This window comes from Phalacrocorax aristotelis, chromosome 2 (genome assembly GCF_949628215.1).
Source record: "Phalacrocorax aristotelis chromosome 2, bGulAri2.1, whole genome shotgun sequence".
In the NCBI taxonomy this organism is placed as follows: domain Eukaryota; kingdom Metazoa; phylum Chordata; class Aves; order Suliformes; family Phalacrocoracidae; genus Phalacrocorax; species Phalacrocorax aristotelis.
Window position 1 is genome coordinate 159,584,949 of NC_134277.1, and position 17,864 is coordinate 159,602,812.

The window sequence follows — 17,864 nt, forward strand, 5'->3', positions numbered from 1 at the left end:
CAAGAGGTCCAGAAAGAACAACTTATAGAAACTCAAACTGGCATCTGAAATTTCAGTCAAGAGGCCCAAATACCTCCAGAGATTGGTGAGGAACATGTTGCTCATCAATGGATTTACAGGTCAGACTGGGAACAGAAAGGATGCAACAAGCATGGCACCAACTCCAGTGAAGAAGTTAGTGTACAAACCACAGATCTATGCACTAGCCAGTACTATCTCTAGGGAGCAAAAGAAAACTTCAAACAGCAGATAAATAGGGCTCCATACCAAGCCCTCAACTTTGTTATGGATTTGTTAGAGCAAAATTATCCTTTAGTACTCTGAGTAGCCAGTCACACCTGCTGCTGAGGTGTGTTGTGTTTTTTTAGTATAAATATTAGGCTGAAGTGGAAAGAAAGAGGCTCTCAGCACAAAATTAGGGAAGGGCAGAGATATGAGCAAAAGAAAAAAAGATTTTGTTGATACAAACAGGTGACAAGAATATACTCCCACTGAGGAAGACTATTGTACTCCTGGTAAAACATTAAGACACCAGACATTGCAAAGTTACAAATTTATTTGTTTTGAAATAAATACAAATACATCATTAAGAAACTTTTCTTGATAGACTTTACACAATAGCTTTATTCTTTCTGGAAATTGTCTTTTCTTCCCACAAACTGTTATGGATATTCTACACAAGAGCTGAAGCTAGTTAATATAAAGTAACATGGTGTTCTGAACAAGCAATCCCAAAGTATTAACATTTGCTATTTAACTGCTCAGCATTTGAGTTTTCTTGTTTGTGCAAGGACTGCAGTGCAGCAGGTATGCACTGGAGCTCTGGAAATCCTGTCCCACTACTGTCCCACAGTTGGAAGGACAGCCAACTGTGAAAATCTGACTGGCAGAAAGGTATCAAGCCACTAGCATCAAAGAAAGTAACCCAAGGTTTCCGGAGGCTGAAGATGCAGAACCAGCAGATCATTACATTTATGCATTAAGCACTGTATTTCACAGATACAGTGTTGTTGCTCCACCACTTTGTGGAATACACTTCTCAGCACCAGTGAGATCTCAAGAGTTTCAAATCCAGTAATTAGTGGCAGTTGAATGTACAGTATCTAATGACATGCCATCCCGCAGTTATTCATCTCTCCTGACAAAGAACAGCTGGATCTGGCTTCTCTTACAGAATTCCAAATTTATCACAATTATGCTGGACACAAAAACTTGAGCTGCAAAGATAAGAAGCTGTCTGAAGGAAAAATCAAGCTGTTTCTGCTTTGCTGGCATATACAGCTACCCTACTTGTTACAACTACACCAACTTTTGCAGTATGGTAAACCCAATGGCCCAAGATCCCAAGGAGGAAATGCTACCTTGCTTATTAAATTTAAATCACATCCTCATTTGGCTAAGCAAGTTTTAGGGCCTAGGAGGGGGGGAAGGAAAGGAAGACTGGAACTAAATCTCAAAAAAGTAAAATAAAAAAAGCGTAAAGATTTAGTTCGTCCCAAAGTCACATTAAAATCGCCTATTTTAGTAGTATATTATTGTACATAGGAAAACAGGCTTGAATACTAATGTATTAGAAGGCCTATAAATGCACGATACATTATCTTCTTTATCATTTGAAGTCAAGCTATATACAATGAATTTGACTCCAGCTTCAACATGAGGCCATAACACATTTGTTTCATTTCCTTCTTTAAAAGCCATCCTTAATAGTGATTTTTTTTCTCCCCCTCTTTGAAACTCATCTCAAATTGTGCCAGTTTACTTCAAGAGAATAAGAGATAAAGGGGCATGTAACAGCTTTGATTTTAAAGGAGGATATTAAGCAAGTCTGGTTTGACTCTGAAGTGTTTACAACCACATCAGCTTTTGGCAAGTATCCTTTAGAATTTGGCATCCATTGAAGGAGGGCACAATAGCAGCAACTGTCTGATATACAGGAATAACGACAGAGCAAATGAGATGCTTCTTTTCTTTGGTCCCTGTCAGACCCTGGCGAACAGAGTTCATCCTACAGAATAGCTTGAGATTAATACCAGTTATGTTTTTGTGATACACAGGGGGCATCCATTACTTTTTCACACTGTGACCAGTTTAAACCTCCCACAGCCATCTAACAGGACACTTCCATGGACTTGGGGCTTGATTGTTCAGCGCTGCTTGCCGAGTTCGGCGTCAGCTCGATGCGTGTGTCTGTGTGGGAGCGGTTCCTGGCACCTTCCCCGGTGTGGGATCGGCTCCTCGTTCCCTCCCCGGTGTGAGACCGGCTTCTTGTGCCTTCCCCAGTGTGAGACCGGCTCCTCTGTCCTTCCAAAGAGGTTACACTGGAGCCAGAAGCAGTGCGGGACCTCATCAGCCTGGTCATGCTAGCAGAGGGGACTGGAAGAAGAGTCTTTTGTTAATGCCTTGCTTTGTGGGCTTGGAAGGAAGCCCTTGCCTTCCTCTCAAGCCCTAACCGCCCTCAGAGAGGCATTCAGGGTCAGGTGTATACTTTTCATTGTAGCTTCACGTGTAGAAGCACCACTACTCCAGGCATACAGTTAAGAAGCCCTAATTACTGAGGCAAAATTGATGACCAGGGCTGAGGTATTCAGGACAGAGCTTTATGGCATGTTGCTATAGTTTTCTTCTGGCTTGTTGCAGCCAAAGAGACTCAGCAGACCTTCTGTTGCTTTTAGGTGTCCAACATTTGCTGGCAGCCCAGGCTACCAATACATCTACACAACAGCAGTAGTCAGAAGCACATACATGAAGGACAAACAGCTACAAATTAAAGAAGTCTCTGAACTAACAAGGTTCTAAGTGTTGTGTGCAGCATACGAGTCATCTCCCGTGATGCAATGAGGGCACGCTATTACAAATATCCCCCTTTAAAATGTCAAGATAAAGTCAAGTAGGTATTTGTGGGGATAAGCTGTCTACAAAGCTCTCTACTGTTTACTAACACAATTTGGTCTGAAAACCCTTCACCCAAACACCACAAGTGTTCACCTCCCCTCCCCGCAAGTGCATATCCAACAGGGAAAAGATCGCACATCTGGGATCATAAGACTCTCTGGGTGCTGAGATGCCCAAACTTTGGTAGTCACGTGAACCATTCCATAAAACCGATACTTACTGTATCCCATTCCCTGAACAAAGTATTTGAATGCTTCTGCAAGCTTGGCAGGCTGCAAAAGAAAGTATTATTGTATGCAGTGCTCAGCAAGTTAGTTTCATTACAATGTTATATACACACACCATAGGTGCCCTGTGTGAATAGGGACATCTTAAATATTCTCTGGGTTCTACTGACCATCCAAAATTTTCACTTACATGAGAAAATGACACCATTCCTCTCCCTAGTCTGTTCCCCTGCCCCATTATTCTACCAAATGGACATGTGCATTTGAGAATGAGATTTCCAAAGAAGTGGCTACAAGTGGTCTAAGCCTGGCCCAAACTGCTCATGCAGTTACTGAGGCAGATGAGCCAAAGTAAAACAACTGGCCTCTCAAAATATGCAAGTGTTGGTAATTCAGCAATTCCAAATCAGTAGAGAGCAAATGCGGGTAGTCAGGGCTGATAGGTATGTTTATAGGGCAAAAGCGCTCAGCGGGAACACACAAGCACAACCACATATGACTGATTTTTGCAATAGAGGTACTATTTTTCTGCGCTGCTGACACAGTGGCCAAATAAGTCTCAACCTCAATTACTGACCATGCAATTATTGCGTATATTTGTTATAATTTTATCTGAATCGGTTCAGGGAATGGACTCTATCAGAAGAGCAATGCACATATTCCTTTGTGGCTTTAAAAAGCCTTTTCCCCCCATCCCACTGTAAGTGCACACACTGCCTGTACAGGGATTTCTCAGCTGCAGGTAATCACAAATTATTTTTTTTCCTTAAGTTACATTATATTGTTTAGAAATCTGTTTAGAAAACATCACATCCTAAAGCTGATTTACAGGGCAGCTGTTTTAGCAAAGCAACACTGGAGCATAGGTAAATTTTAACTTTCCCAGACTGGTTTTACTAGCAGCCTTGGAATTTAGGCATGAATATATTTCAGCAACTCCAGTTCATTCTCAATCAAGCTGGGTCAGTGTATGCAAGAACATAGCATTGTTATTTCCTGCCTCCCACTTTCCTGACCTACACTATAAATAGCCCAAATAAGTATATATTTTTAAACCACTAGTGCTCAAGCCTTAATCCATGTTAGCTTAGTAGATAGGCATAAAATAATACTTCTGCATTCCTACCTCAGACCTTTACTTGGTTAAGACGTAATTAGTGGAAATAATATCCCCTCCCAATCTTAATTTTGCACTTCATTGGTCTTTAAGAAAAAAGAAAGCTCAGATGACCGACTGACATCATTATTCGTGAAATCATAACCATCCTTTTGGCTGACATTCGGGAACAGCCAGTACCCTACAGGAGAACATTCATTTGTTGCAGTCTGACATGCTGCAGAACAGGATTAGTAGGATTTCCATCAGCCAAATCCTACCTGGGAAACTTGAGGGAGCCCACCGCAGTCAGCCATCTGAAATGGGGACAAGAGCCGCCAGTTAGTATAATGCCAGAGGAACTCATTTATGCTCAGGTTGTATTAAAATGACCATTTTAGCTATCTGGCAGAAAAACAATTCCTTTTGTTGTGTGAGTAACATACATGTTGATGAAGGCAAACCAAGCGGTTAGACTTTTACAAAAGCTTTATAAAAGCTACAACTGCATCCCAGAAAACTCAAGTGTCTTGATCCTCAGGCAAAACATCAGCTGGAGCTACAAATCACTGTTTTTTGCTAGGCAGTAATTACCAGTTTCTTAGAAATTAGGTTATTAGTCCTGGTTTCAAGTTCAGCTCTGAATTACAATAACATGACTCAGTATTGACCTGAATGACAAACAGGGGAGAGAGAGAACACACACCTAAACCTCAGAGGTGAGAGGGAAACACAATTTGCTGAGATTGCGGATGGCAAGCGTCAGCCTGACTCACCAAGGGAAGCAGGGAAAGCCAAATTAGAAAAGCTATCTTGAGTGCACGCAATATTTTTGGAGCACTTCATTTTTCCTGCCACTCCACCCCTCAAAGCAAACCCAACAAAAACAGTCCTGTTCCAAAGAACACCACAAGCTGAAAACAGTTGAGTTGTGAATTATAGGAAACCCCAAATCCTATCTAGGATTAGTTAGCTGCAAAACAGGCCTGTAGCACGATCTGGCATCAGTTGTATCCCTGGACTGAGCAAAGGCTGGCCACTGATAGAGGATCTGAGAGAGTCAGATTTTTTTCTTAGGGTGAGTCTGCCACATGATAGGTCAGCAGGGCATCTCCTCAACATTAGGAGGAAAAAAGCATTTAAAATAATAATTGTTTATAATAATTTTCACTGGCCATTTCAAGAGAGATACAGTAAAAGCTCCCAGCAGAAGCATGACCAAGCTTGTTTCACCGTTTGCGTGCTATTACACTCATTGCATTTTACTCCACCAGTAACAAGCTGAAGATCGCACCCGTATTCTGAATGCCAAGTATCAGCAAAAGCCTTTGCACAACGCTTTGCTGTTTGGAAGAGCATTTTATCAAGTTTTTGGAAAATAAGAGAGTCACTTCCAAGAGTAAGATGTCCTGGACTGTGTCCACATAAAAGGCAGGATGACAAAACTGTGGCTGATAGATCAGCTGTCTGACACTACTGTTGAGGGACGGGCAAGCACAGGTACAGAAGGAATCTGTTTGCACTTCCACTCTGCTGATGGCTTTTTTCAAACCTTTCCAAACACCTCAAAAATCAACTTTGCCAGCTCTAGTCAAATTCATTATGGGTATGTGAAATACTGAACGTTTCAAGCCTCACCCCTAGTGTTTTAAACTGGAGGAGCTGAGAAATTCCCTGCTGTTAACCTTGACAAGAAGCCCCTAGTCTGGTTTTTCCCCACTAAAATAGTCTTGCTCTGAAAGAACTGCCCTTCCACATCAGAACTGGATTCTCACTATATAATCTGTGCTGCACCACATTGGGGTGGTCCCGCTTTTTTAGTTATTCCAGCTGATTTAAATGAGGGAAATGTTTATTTTAAGAAAACAGCTTTTGTTATTACCTTCAGAAGTGTGGTCCTTGTTGGGTCCAGCTTAGAGTTGCATTCAACCTATATTAAAGAACAGCAGCATAAGGCATTATACACAAGATTTCAGTTATGAACTGCCGGATGAAAACAGATTAAATACCCAATTTAGTCTGTATTTAGCCAGAAAACAAGGTATCTCAGGCTTCTTCACAAAGACTGTATGCATACATATATACATCTTTAAACCCAAGTAGGTAGTTCACATTTCTGACTGTATTCTTTTCCACCTACAAATCCATTAGTTGGGAATTCGAGGTTTTATCTGTTTCTGGGACTCCAATGGCAACAAGCGTTGTTTATCTTGTGATTTGGGGTCACCTGGTAGCGGCCCAAGTAATGAGCAGCCATATGGCCACCGGCCAGCAGACTGGGCATGCCCGTTAAGGCATAACATTTGAAGTCACCCAGTCATCTGGGGCGAGTTAGAATAGTCAAAAAGCAGCTCTTCAATTCCATAGTGACCAAGGGCAGAGCTCCAACACCACAGAACAAGCTAAAATACCAGCAGCAGATTCCTCTCTAAAGGAAAATATTTGCGGCTCACTGGAACTGCTGTGGCGATTGTTCCTAACGCAGTAGCTATTAAATAATGGTGCACAGACAGAGGGGACAAACAGTGAGGAATTAATGGCAGCTCTCCCACAGTTTGAAAGAGGAGAGCCAGCTGGGCTGGATCGATAGCCAGCGAGGTTGCTGCGCGGGCATGAGCTCTGCTGGCCTCACGCAGCTTCTTGGCTCGCCTGCCCATTGGCACAGCAGCGAAGACAGCTCGATATACCCACCACGGCGTCCACTGCCGGGGAACTGTCGCCAACCACCAGGAGGACGGGGCATCTGCAAGGAAGCACACAAAAGCAGTATTATCTTTGTGACCCAGGCCAGACTTGCCCTAAGCTGCATTTTGTGTTGCTGGAAGGTTGAGACAGTTAAATCATTTTCACACACTTGTTTTGTATTTCAGACACCTTAAATACATATCAAATCTACTCTATTAGCTGCAGATCTACTGACATGTTCTGATACCTTGCATGAGAACCTCTCCTTTTCCCCACCTCGTAGCAATTCACAGTGCTCTTATTCCTTCTTTTAAAAGAAACTCAATGTGGGCATCAGCATCAAAGTCTCACCCCAGCCTTTAGAGCTCCAAGTTTTGGACCTGTCATCAAATTTCAACCAGACTGGCAAAAGAGTAGAGTCTCAAAGTCTCCTGTGTGTATGCATCAGCAGCTGAGCAGAGAAGGACTTGACAACTGTTTCATTGTACAAGTTGCAGCATAACTGAAAAGCTATTAGCAGAAGATTTGGTAGATACTCATTCTCATTTAAGGTTTGTTTGGGTTTTTCTTAATTGGTTTTGTTCTCTTCACTGCATAGGCATGGCTTAAGTGCATTCTATAGTGCAAGCTATAGTTTCCATTAAACTAGGACTTATTTCCAAGTGAAGTTAGGTACATCTATTTTTCAAGTAATTACTCTGTAAGCCCAAGTTTGCAGACAGTGACAGGAACTACTTAGCTTTCTATTTCAGCTAATGTGACTCTGAAGTTTGAAGAAGGGAAGTCATCCTAATGGTAGTCCCTGGCTTGCAGTAACCTTTTATCTCCTAGGCAAAGTTACAAGATCCTTTTCTAGCACATAAGCACATTCAGCTACAGCTCTGCAATGCATATGTGCATATGCCGTGTACCCATGCATCACACCTCTTAGCTCACATCGTGTACAGGTGAACCGGTTAGGAAAGAAAATACTTACTGAAGGGTGACAACATTTATTCCAGGAACAGGACGCTCAATCTCCAGGTCTCGCCGACTAAAAAAAAATTGAGAGGACAAAGGCTCTTGATACCCTGAAATTTTACATATACTTCCACATTCTTCTAGTTGAGAGAAAGCACAGACACTCAAATAGCTTAATTTAATCTGATACATGTTGTAGCCTCAACAACTGATGGAGAACCACTTTAGCATGAAGTATCTATGTCTTAGTTCAGTCCCGGTGTACCATTTATCTCCCCACAAATGCTCAAGGTCCTTCTCCCATAAGCAAACTACCCGAGATCCTTAAAGGCTCTGTCAAGCAGAACTTTATACTGGGGGAACACAAATAACTCCACCACACAAGTAAAATTGCCTCTAAGTGCTGGACAGCCTCTTAAAACAGTTTCCAGTTAGAGATCAGGTAAATGTATTTACCTGTTATAAGAGTTGACAAAGAGATGAAGGTTGGTTTGATTCATATCGTTAATAATATGCTGACGGTAAGTATGGATCAGGTCATGGTTGTTGTGAATCTCTTCCTACAGTGGAGAGAGAATCGTTCAGAATAGGGGCTATTTTCTGGAAGGATCTGAAGACATGGCACAGCAGTCATGTATCAGACGTGTACCTATACAACAGGAGTGCTCCCTTGGGAAGGGACAACTGGCACCCAGTGGTGTCACACAGAATTAACATTAGCCTCCAGCTGCAGTACCACATTTTTTCCTTTAAAACTTCAGTATGTCGTGTCAAGATCTTACAATTGAAAAACATGTCTTGTAGTGCAGACGGTTACAGTCAGACAAATGTTTTAAAACAGAAAAAAAAAAGATTAAGGGTAAGAAGCTCAATAAGTGTTTCCAGAGTAAAGCAGATGTCAAAAGCTTACAAACATATGTATTGTGGAACTCAATTTCACAACTGTAAAAAACTAAGCTTCAAGGACTTCAATCATTAACATTTTCAAACAGTTTGGTTCTAAAGTCTTTATAGATTAGTTCCTTTTTCTGCTGGAATGGAGTTTTCCATTCCATTTGCTAACAGTTTCAAGCACAGCAAAGCAGCCTCAGAAAACAGTATAGCACTTTCCATTAAAGCAGGCTTGCACTGAAGAGCACCATTAGTACTAATAACCAGCTTTCCAAGAGCTGCAAGTATACTATGGTATAAAAAAAATAAAATCTATGGGGTAATTCTGCTGAGAACATGAGCACATATGATGCTTATATTAAGTGTTGTCTGTCTAAACAGGGAGCTGCTCCTAGAGTTGTCATGACTGAGATGCACTTGAGTCATCGTGACACAGCAAGCCCCACGGCAGCATTCCACCTCCAAAATATTTGAAACACAAGTATGAATCCTATCTCGCAGTTTAGCTCTGTACTTTGTTGTTTAAGCCACCCCCCCAGCCCCAGGAGACAGATGACTGAGTATCTCAGGGCAATCTTTGAAACATCCTTACCTTTCCAAAAAGATGTGAAATGACCATGTCTGGTAAAGCATTTGTCCAACCTGAAATCTGAACAGCAAGATTATTTAAGTATCTGATATTAAAAAAAAATCCTTGAGCAATTGAAACCTTCCTATTGCTCATAAGTAGACCAATAGGTGTTTCTTGCCTGTCCTTATATGTACAATATCCTGGACTGGTACTTTCCTCCCTCAATCCAACCGAAACACCATTAGGGGTTGTTTGTATTTGAGTCATTCTCATAAGATGTCTTTACTAATGCAGATATTTAGGGAACACACTACTAGTGGCATAGGTATATATGGAATCCCTGCAAGAACACCAAGCAGACCTGCCAGATGGGTGTCATTGAACCTCACTGCCCAATCTCCTCCACATTGACCGTAACAACCCACACTGATGATATGTTGGAGCTGGTACCTAAAGCTCATGTCCCAGAGTATGTGCTCTTGCTTTGGAAGGACAGAAGGATACAGGGCACCTACTGTACTCCTACGGTCAGCAACATTTAGGAGAGAAGGAAGGCAGAGACACAGGTATAGAAGAATTTCAATTACAGTGAGATATTGGGTGAGAGAATCCAAATAGGTCAGTGGTACATCTCAATGTAGAGCAGTTGCTAAACATACATCTAGATTAAACTTACCAAAATAAACTAGTATGCAAAATTATTTTTTAAAAAATTAGTTACTAAGCATTGAAAGACTTACATCCCAGCTCTGGAAAGTTTCTCCTAGTATAAGGTTGTCATTACATTTAATATCACCCTAGACACTTACAACGAGTTGACTCCATGTGGTTAAAAGATGATGCATTAATTTTTGTACTTTCAGAGTGTTTATAACAACTGCCATTCACTTAAACATGACCTTGAATGACACAATCCAACAGTTTACCCTGAAAAATGTTTTAGCAGGTGAAATCTGAGTGACATGTAATGTAACATTTATACTTATTTATATGTACTGGTTCCAGGAAGATTTTTGAAACGAACTCTCGGTGCCTGTTTCTCTACATTGCAATATTTCTTACAACTACAAAAGAATACGGCTAACAGGAGCTTCTTTGTATGTGAACATTTTCACTTAAAAGCCTGGTTGTATGGACAATCTGTCCACAGTTACCATAGCTAATGCCCTTTTCTAAGTCTTTTTGGCATCTAAGACTCAGCTAGATGATTGAAACCTGGAAAATGTTGTTCTGAACAATTTTCTGTTCTCTAGTTCACATTTTGGACTGTGCTGGTAAACAAAGCCATGGACAAGAAAGAACTGAATGTTACACTACACTTGAAGTTTACTTGAAAAAAAGTTGTTTCCAAAACTACCCTGTGTCCAGGTTAAGCTAGGTTTTTCCCAGCAGTTACTAGCTCTTAAGAATGTCCACACCCAGCAGCTCCATTATACCATGGGTACCCGTTTCCTAGAAGTACTTATTTTTATCACTAGCCCTACAGGAGGTACGTTTGCAAATGTAAGAATAACCCCCCAAAGGAATTAGCCTGGGATATCTTGTGTCTGCAGCCATGCCTTGACACACAAGCTTGCTTAACTCCTCATGCCTGATAGAACAATAAATCTTACTGTGAGACTAACTGGAAAATGTTTACCTTAGTTGCTGCCCAGTCCATCCAACCTTCAGCACAAGGGTTTACATTAATGAGAACTAATCCCTCCACCAAATCTGCGTGGTTTAACTGCAAAAAAAAAAGATTTAAGATTCATTGCGTATCCTTTGCAATTTAACAGTCAGCATAAAATTTAAATTAGCAAATTATCTCCTGGGGAGGAAGGTGGTGGGTCTAGTTTTGTCTTGCACAAAACAAGTGTATGTATGGAAAAAAATGTTTCATTAAATCAATTCAACTGAGCAGCTGGAGAACATTAAGACTTTTCTTCTTCTCCACCCTCAGTTTAAATAGAGAACTCCCATTAAAAAAACCTTCTGCAAATTAACTGGGTAGAGCCCAGGCCTTAAAATGGAAAATCTAGGTCTTCTGAATTAGCTATCCCGCAGATTATGGTATTTCACTTAAAAGCCTAACTGCTTACTTAATTGGGCACGGCAGAGTATGAATTCTCTGCACACGCTATGGGGACAGCAACACATCAGGAAAATGAGGTTCAAGGCTTTAGGGTATCTGCACAAAACTTACAGCAAATCTGGTTAAGATGTAGGCACCAGCTCCAGTTCCCATTCCTATAACGGTCTTCAGCCTGCACAGCAATAAAACAGAAGAGACAAATGACTAAGACAGCACCAAAAATAAACAACCCCTCATCAGCAGCCTTCCTCTTTCACATGCCAGCATGTATCTATGCAGCACGGGTTGCAGCTCAGGCAAACCGTGGACCCTCAATGCCACCAGCCCCAGTAAGAAGCTCAATGTAGCAACTGGTTTGTTTCTGGCAGATCTGCAGGACACTGGTTCTCACACATTGCAGGGTGGCAGCAATTCTCACTTATCTTTAAGTCAATACATTGAACAACCATAGCATCATTCTGATCCTGGAAGGAAGTGGTTAGTTTCTGCCAGAAAAAGTTATAAGATTCAGTCCTGAAATCTGCAACCTAAATACAAAGCTCCCCCCCTCCCCAGCCCCCTCTGCCCTCCCCAGCACAGCTATCCAACTGGGACACCGATTCCTAACAGGGGGCTGGCAGGGAAACCTCTCAGGCCATCCAGCCACTGGGGTGATTAAGTTTAAACTTCATAACCAAACAGGGCAGAGACAAACCAAATATTTGCATTAACTGAAATTGGTTTTAAAGCATCGCCTTCAAGGTCTTGGAAAATACACAGAAGGGAAGACTAGACAAAACCACTCAGAAAAACAGGTTATACAATGCTTTTTGGAAAATACCTGAGGACAGTTTTCATTCTCATTAGCAATATTAAATCAAGGCTTTGTAAATACACTTTAATTGATTTTCAAGGTACTGACATTATGTAAGCATATTTTTTCAGTGCAAGAGCAGAATTGGCAACCCTGTACCTTACATTAGGCATTTCAAAAAACACACCTCAAGAATGCAGTGAGGTAAGCTGGTCCAAGGTACTGTAAGAGCTGGTTACAACAGCTGAACAATGTCTTAAGTGTGGTGCTGGTTTGAGACTAAAACCCCTGCCAGCAGTCCAGCCTCTCTGTTCTCCACGGCTGCCTAACCCTAAAACTGCCAGGTTTTCTCTGTTTAGTCTGAAAACCCCTTGGAGGTGCCTACCTGCAATCTTCACTGTGGACCAGCATACCAACTCTGCAGAGAGTACCTTTCTCAGCTACAGCTCCTGCTAAAGCTAAGCTTTAAGGGAGGACACACACCTAAACTTGGTGCAGACAGACAGAGCAACACTGCCCCCAGGTCCTTCAACATCGGCAATCTGGCATCTGCACTTGGTAGCAGAAGAGGCTTAAGGAGGTGGGACTGACCTCTTAAGACACTCAAGCCACAGAAACAAAACAGTAAGTGTCTTCAGATGCGACCGTGTTTTTATTCTGCTAACCACACAGGAAAGTGTGGGTTGTTACAGCGGGAAGAACAGATTGTCTGTGCCCTGCCCCTGTGAGGGCGATGCATAGAAAATACTGGAGGAAGCCTCTAAATTAGGCACATGGGATTTCGCTCAAAGTTGCTTCCTGTTTAAAAATAAACAGCTGTTTCAAAAAAGGCCAAAAAGTAAGCTCTTTCAGAAACAAAGGCAAAAGTGAGCCATCTATAACAGAGACATTAAAGAACAGCCGCAACCATAATTCTAGCAAACAAAATGCCAGATAGACTGAAGTTTCAGGGGCAGCACACGCAAATATCTGCTCTGCCCTGCTCTTTTGGTGCGCCAGAGAGAATGAGGAAAATAAGTAAATAATTCTGCACTCACCCGAACTGTTTCAGGATGCCAGGAATCATTTCGGCCAGCTGATCCATGGAGGGATACACGTACCTACAACAAATACGTGTTTGTGGAGTTACTATACCGCTTTCAGCGGAGTAGGCGGGGATATTTAGAGACACAGCAGTCACTGTAGATTTAATACTAAATGTGCTCAGTACGAGATCATTGACAGTATGAGCTGAATTTAAATTAGGAGCGAGCACAAGTAATTTAGCAGAAATATGAGCATAATCTATACAGTACTTTATGTGAGTTACAGGATGATAGGTGTCTGGTCCAGCTGAGAGCAAAACAGACCCTAACGAATCTCCTCCAAGAAAAGTTAACACTTAAAACCCGTGAAAAAGTTTGAACTTGAGAGTTTCCAACCACATTCACCGCATTTGTACTGCTGGTCCACTGCAAAAAAGTTTCCGTGTTGCAGAATCACAGATTACAGCAATGAGATCTAGTTCTTTGGCAAATAATTTGCATGCATGTTTTCAGGGAGACAAAGATTACCATAGGATAAATGAGGACAGCTTTTTATTAACAGAGATGGAGAAAATGAAGGCGTAGGAAAGGCTATGAAGCTGCTGCAGAAGTTCTATAAAAACAGCTGCCAGTTAATGCTCCTGGTCTTCTGCAGACTAGAAACAAAATTTTGAGGGAAGGAAATTCTGAGCAAAATCTCAACTGAGCATCACATGGAAAAAAATTGACCCAAAGTAGCTGGAGAACATCTGCCTAGGAGGTATCCAAATCTCTACTTCCCATCAGGACTACACTTAATTATTCTCTAGTTTAGTCTCCAAAATAAAATGAAACAAAAAGCCAAACAGTGCAAAATTACTTTAAATTATTTTCTTCAATTTTCTTGCTGGGAAACTAAACCTCGTCATGACAAGATCTAGTGTCACAGCAACAGCTATGACTTTTAACCTGAGCAGGCCGGTCTCCCAGCTGGAGGGGAGCTCACAGCTTCTTGTGCTGTCATCAGGATGTTATTAAGCAGTAGTCTTCTCTAGAATACATCATGATGGCTGCCCTATGCAGCTGACAACTCAGAAGTGTTAATGCTTGTTCAGGACATGAAGGTTAAGACACTTAAAAGCTTGTGATTCAAACTAACAAAGAGGGGTGACTGGAACGGCTTTGTAGGCTGCTCTGGTAGACAACTGGGCTATTGCAGTTAACACTAGCTGAGAACCTGGCCCATCGTGACCTCCTCAGCATCAGACCAGCTTAAAAATTAAGAAGGGAAATAGACTTGCTCATGCAATAAGTGTACGTATAATCTCCTTAATACCTAGTTCTTACAGAAGAACTGTTCCTTGCCTTGTACCCTCCCCTTGGCATGTTGGCTGCTCCCTTCCCCAACCAAGCTGATTCCTATCCAAGGGGCATCCTAAGGCAAACCTGTCTCATTTGAACTAAATGGGACAAGCATTTTGGCAGAGGCAGTGCTCATGGCACACAAGGTTTCCAAGAGTTACAGCATCATACATGATACCCAGTCAGGAGTACGCAGCTACCTATGGTATTCTGTGGGGCTACATCGCTTTGTTAGTGTCCAACAGCTTGGTTTTTCCAGGTAGGTTATCAAGTCTACTATCAGCATCTACCATGCTGCCATTTAACAAAAAACATAGATCTAGGAAAGACAGTATACAGTGGCTAATGCCCATCTTGTTTATAGTAACCATTTAGTTTATTTGTATTCAGGAATGTCATCACAAAACAAGGTAACTTGGTATTTAAATTGACAGATGTAGACATCGGTCAAGGAACTGCTTTACAAGCAGTCTAGTTATCAGATATAAACCAAAATTGCAACCCCAAAGTCTAGTGTGAACCAGCATAGCAGAGCTCACAGAGCTCCTGTACCTTAGAAATCCAGTGTCAGCATTTAAACTCAAAAGTCAACTACTGTGTTTGCAGCAAGTGCTTTTTAATTAAACTGCAGATCAAGACTCTTTCCAGAAAGAGGATAACTCTGAAAGCATGGGCTGTTTCCCTGACAACTCACCCAGCTTGGAAAGACGGAGCTCCATCCTGCTGACCGGGTGCATCCACATGGCAGACTGCAAAGTGCTGGGTGATTTCCTGCATATCCTCAAAGTTGAAGAGAGGATTGAAGCATGTTTTATCTTGAGAAGGAAAGAATATGGAATAATTATGCTGAGGGGAAATAGTAAGTTTGCAGCTATAATAAAATTTATTAACTTGTCCTGCAGGTTAGGGAAAGTTGGTTCAATCGGATGAGCTATGTTATAGCCTGGGAAAAGTGGCAGTCCTTTATTTCTAAGGAGGAAAGACCAGTAAAGCCCTGCTACAAAGCAACCTGTGACAACTTGCTTTAATTCCTTGAAGCAAAAACCCTGAACAGCTCTCCTTCCTCAAGGCCAGCTAAGGTTTATCCGTGTTATTTTGGTACCTCCCAGAAGCATTAGCTTGGTACACCAAAATCTGAAAAATTTAATCTTTATGCAAAGTTAAAATACTAACAAAAAGCAGTCAGGAGTATTCATCCCAGGTTTTGGCTTAGATGCAGTTATCCATTTATTTGTCCAGTCATTTTTCTTTGGATTGTCAAAACAGATGGAGGAAAAAAGTATCCAAGGCTGAGATCGTGACTTGTGCTTTTGCCCAAATATTACAAGATAAACATGACACGATCAGCTGCTGCAGGCAGCTCAAGACAAAAGCATCTTTCTGCTGTACTGATATACTCAGTGCTGTAGGATCCCACTTTGAGGGGATTTGATTTCTGATTTTTAAGCAAAATTAATGTGGCAAGATGGTTAGCATATTTTCCTGCTGGAGTGGAAAGCATGAAGTCTGTAGCACCATCTTTGAGATGCATAAAAAAAAATGAGTTCAATATGCTGTTTGTGTTTCTGAATGTCTTCACACTACAACAATCAAGCAAAATCATTGCAGAATATAAAACACCTTTAGTTGAAAATCAGCCTTAGGAGAATACACAAGTTTGGGAGAAAGGTTCCTCCACTTTCAAAGGGAGAGAAAGTTCCTTAACCATAAAGATACACTAACTCTAGAAAGAAAAAAGTCTTATTCAAAGATGGGACACAGATTACGCTCTGCCCTGATCCACTGGAAATCCAAAATAAGTAAGGCAGTTCCACAAAAAACAAGCAAGAAAACAGGGTTTTGGGTTTTTTTTCCCCTAATGTGCAACATCTGCCCCTGGCAATAGCCAGAGTTCAAAGATCTACAGGTGTTTTTTACTGTTTCTTAATCAATAGATACATTTACTTGTGTGAAACAAACAGTACTGGTGAAAAGAACACATTAGAGCAGATCTGGATATCAGGTCATTATAGTCTTGGATCTGATAGATAAGAAAATAACTTCAAGTGCCTTTTATCTTAATACAGGGTAAGGACACAACGCCAGCACTCATTTCATCATCCGGATTTGATGTGTAATTCATATAAACCCACGGCAGCATAAGACTGGTTATCAGACAGGAGCCTCAGCCAAAGCACCAGCAATGTTGTTTTCAGTCCTGCTGGCAATACACCCTCAGCCAGATGTTTTTACAGCATTTACACGTGGTCACTATGAGCTACCAGAGAACTTTTGCTCCTTTAAGTGAAATATTCCAATTACTTTGAGAGGAAAAAAATCTGAGAATTAAACTTGCCGTAAGAGAGGAATTAGGTTCCATCTAACAAGTTGCAACGTATGTAAATGAGCAAGGACCTGGGAAAGGTTTCCCAACCATCGCTGCCTCCACACCTTTGCCTACAGCAGCAGTGTTAAGGAACCAGGCCACACCTGTGCTAATAAATAAAAAGCTACTTACGATTCAGCCCGATGTCATGGTAGGTGAGGATGGCTGGCCTGTTCCCTCTGGGAGTCCCACACATGGTGACATGGACCGAGCCATGCACAGTCTCCACATCTTGCTCCTGGCAAAGAACAGGAGGAACCTGTTAGGAGCTCGTCCAAGCGCTCCACTGAACGCCCGCTGCAGCGGACCCGAGCACAGGTCCTGCCCCAGCCCAGGGTCTGCCCGCAGCCCCAGGGGTCTCTGCAATTCCCATGCTCGCACGGGCCCTTCTCCCCCTCGGCGGGGGCTCTCTCAGTGCTTTACACTTGGCTGTCACTACTCCAGTCCACAGGCAGCTACAGAAGCACTTAAGCTGCTAGCTTTAACCAGATGCTGAGGGAATAGTTTAACAGTCTAACTTCATTAAAAGGCAGCATAAGAAAAAAGAAAAAAGCAGTTAACTGCAGTGTCACCTAAAATAACAGTTTACAGCTATGGCTGTTGACATTTGCAGAAGTGCAAGTGGCCAAGATAAAACTCTTGTTTTGTAGGAAAACGACTGTAACTCAAATAACTTCTGTTCCCCAAAGAAAGCAGTATGAAATAGCCTGTATTTGCCATAAAGACTTATCACACTGTGGGGCCTTGTGATTATTGTAGCCTTCCCCAATAAACATGACAGCCACATGTGTTAGCTTTATGGCTTGCTGTGTATAGACCTGAGCATAAATCCAACTGTCTGAAGTTTGCCGTAAAGCGGTATATCCACAACACCGTTGTGATTATCAGAGACACAATGCTAAGAAACATACTGCTATTATCTGACATAACAGGAGTTTGTA

At 41.8% G+C, this 17,864-nt stretch overlaps 1 protein-coding gene across 2 annotated transcripts in view; it reads right to left on the reverse strand.

Moving 5' to 3' along the window:
- Positions 1-538: 538 nt before the first annotated feature.
- NDRG1 (N-myc downstream regulated 1) overlaps positions 539-17,864 on the reverse strand; it is a 40,348-nt gene continuing 23,022 nt past the window's right edge. For both annotated transcript variants that reach the window (XM_075085873.1, XM_075085874.1), the window contains 13 exons: positions 17,056-17,161; positions 15,253-15,373; positions 13,230-13,292; positions 11,511-11,571; positions 10,965-11,051; positions 9,347-9,403; positions 8,320-8,423; positions 7,880-7,936; positions 6,910-6,961; positions 6,101-6,148; positions 4,500-4,535; positions 3,116-3,167; positions 539-2,376 (listed from right to left, as the gene is read on the reverse strand). In XM_075085873.1, the coding sequence (XP_074941974.1) occupies positions 2,111-2,376; positions 3,116-3,167; positions 4,500-4,535; positions 6,101-6,148; positions 6,910-6,961; positions 7,880-7,936; positions 8,320-8,423; positions 9,347-9,403; positions 10,965-11,051; positions 11,511-11,571; positions 13,230-13,292; positions 15,253-15,373; positions 17,056-17,161 (1,110 nt within the window). In that variant the 3' untranslated portion in view covers positions 539-2,110. The remainder of the gene's footprint in view (positions 2,377-3,115; positions 3,168-4,499; positions 4,536-6,100; positions 6,149-6,909; positions 6,962-7,879; positions 7,937-8,319; positions 8,424-9,346; positions 9,404-10,964; positions 11,052-11,510; positions 11,572-13,229; positions 13,293-15,252; positions 15,374-17,055; positions 17,162-17,864) is intronic.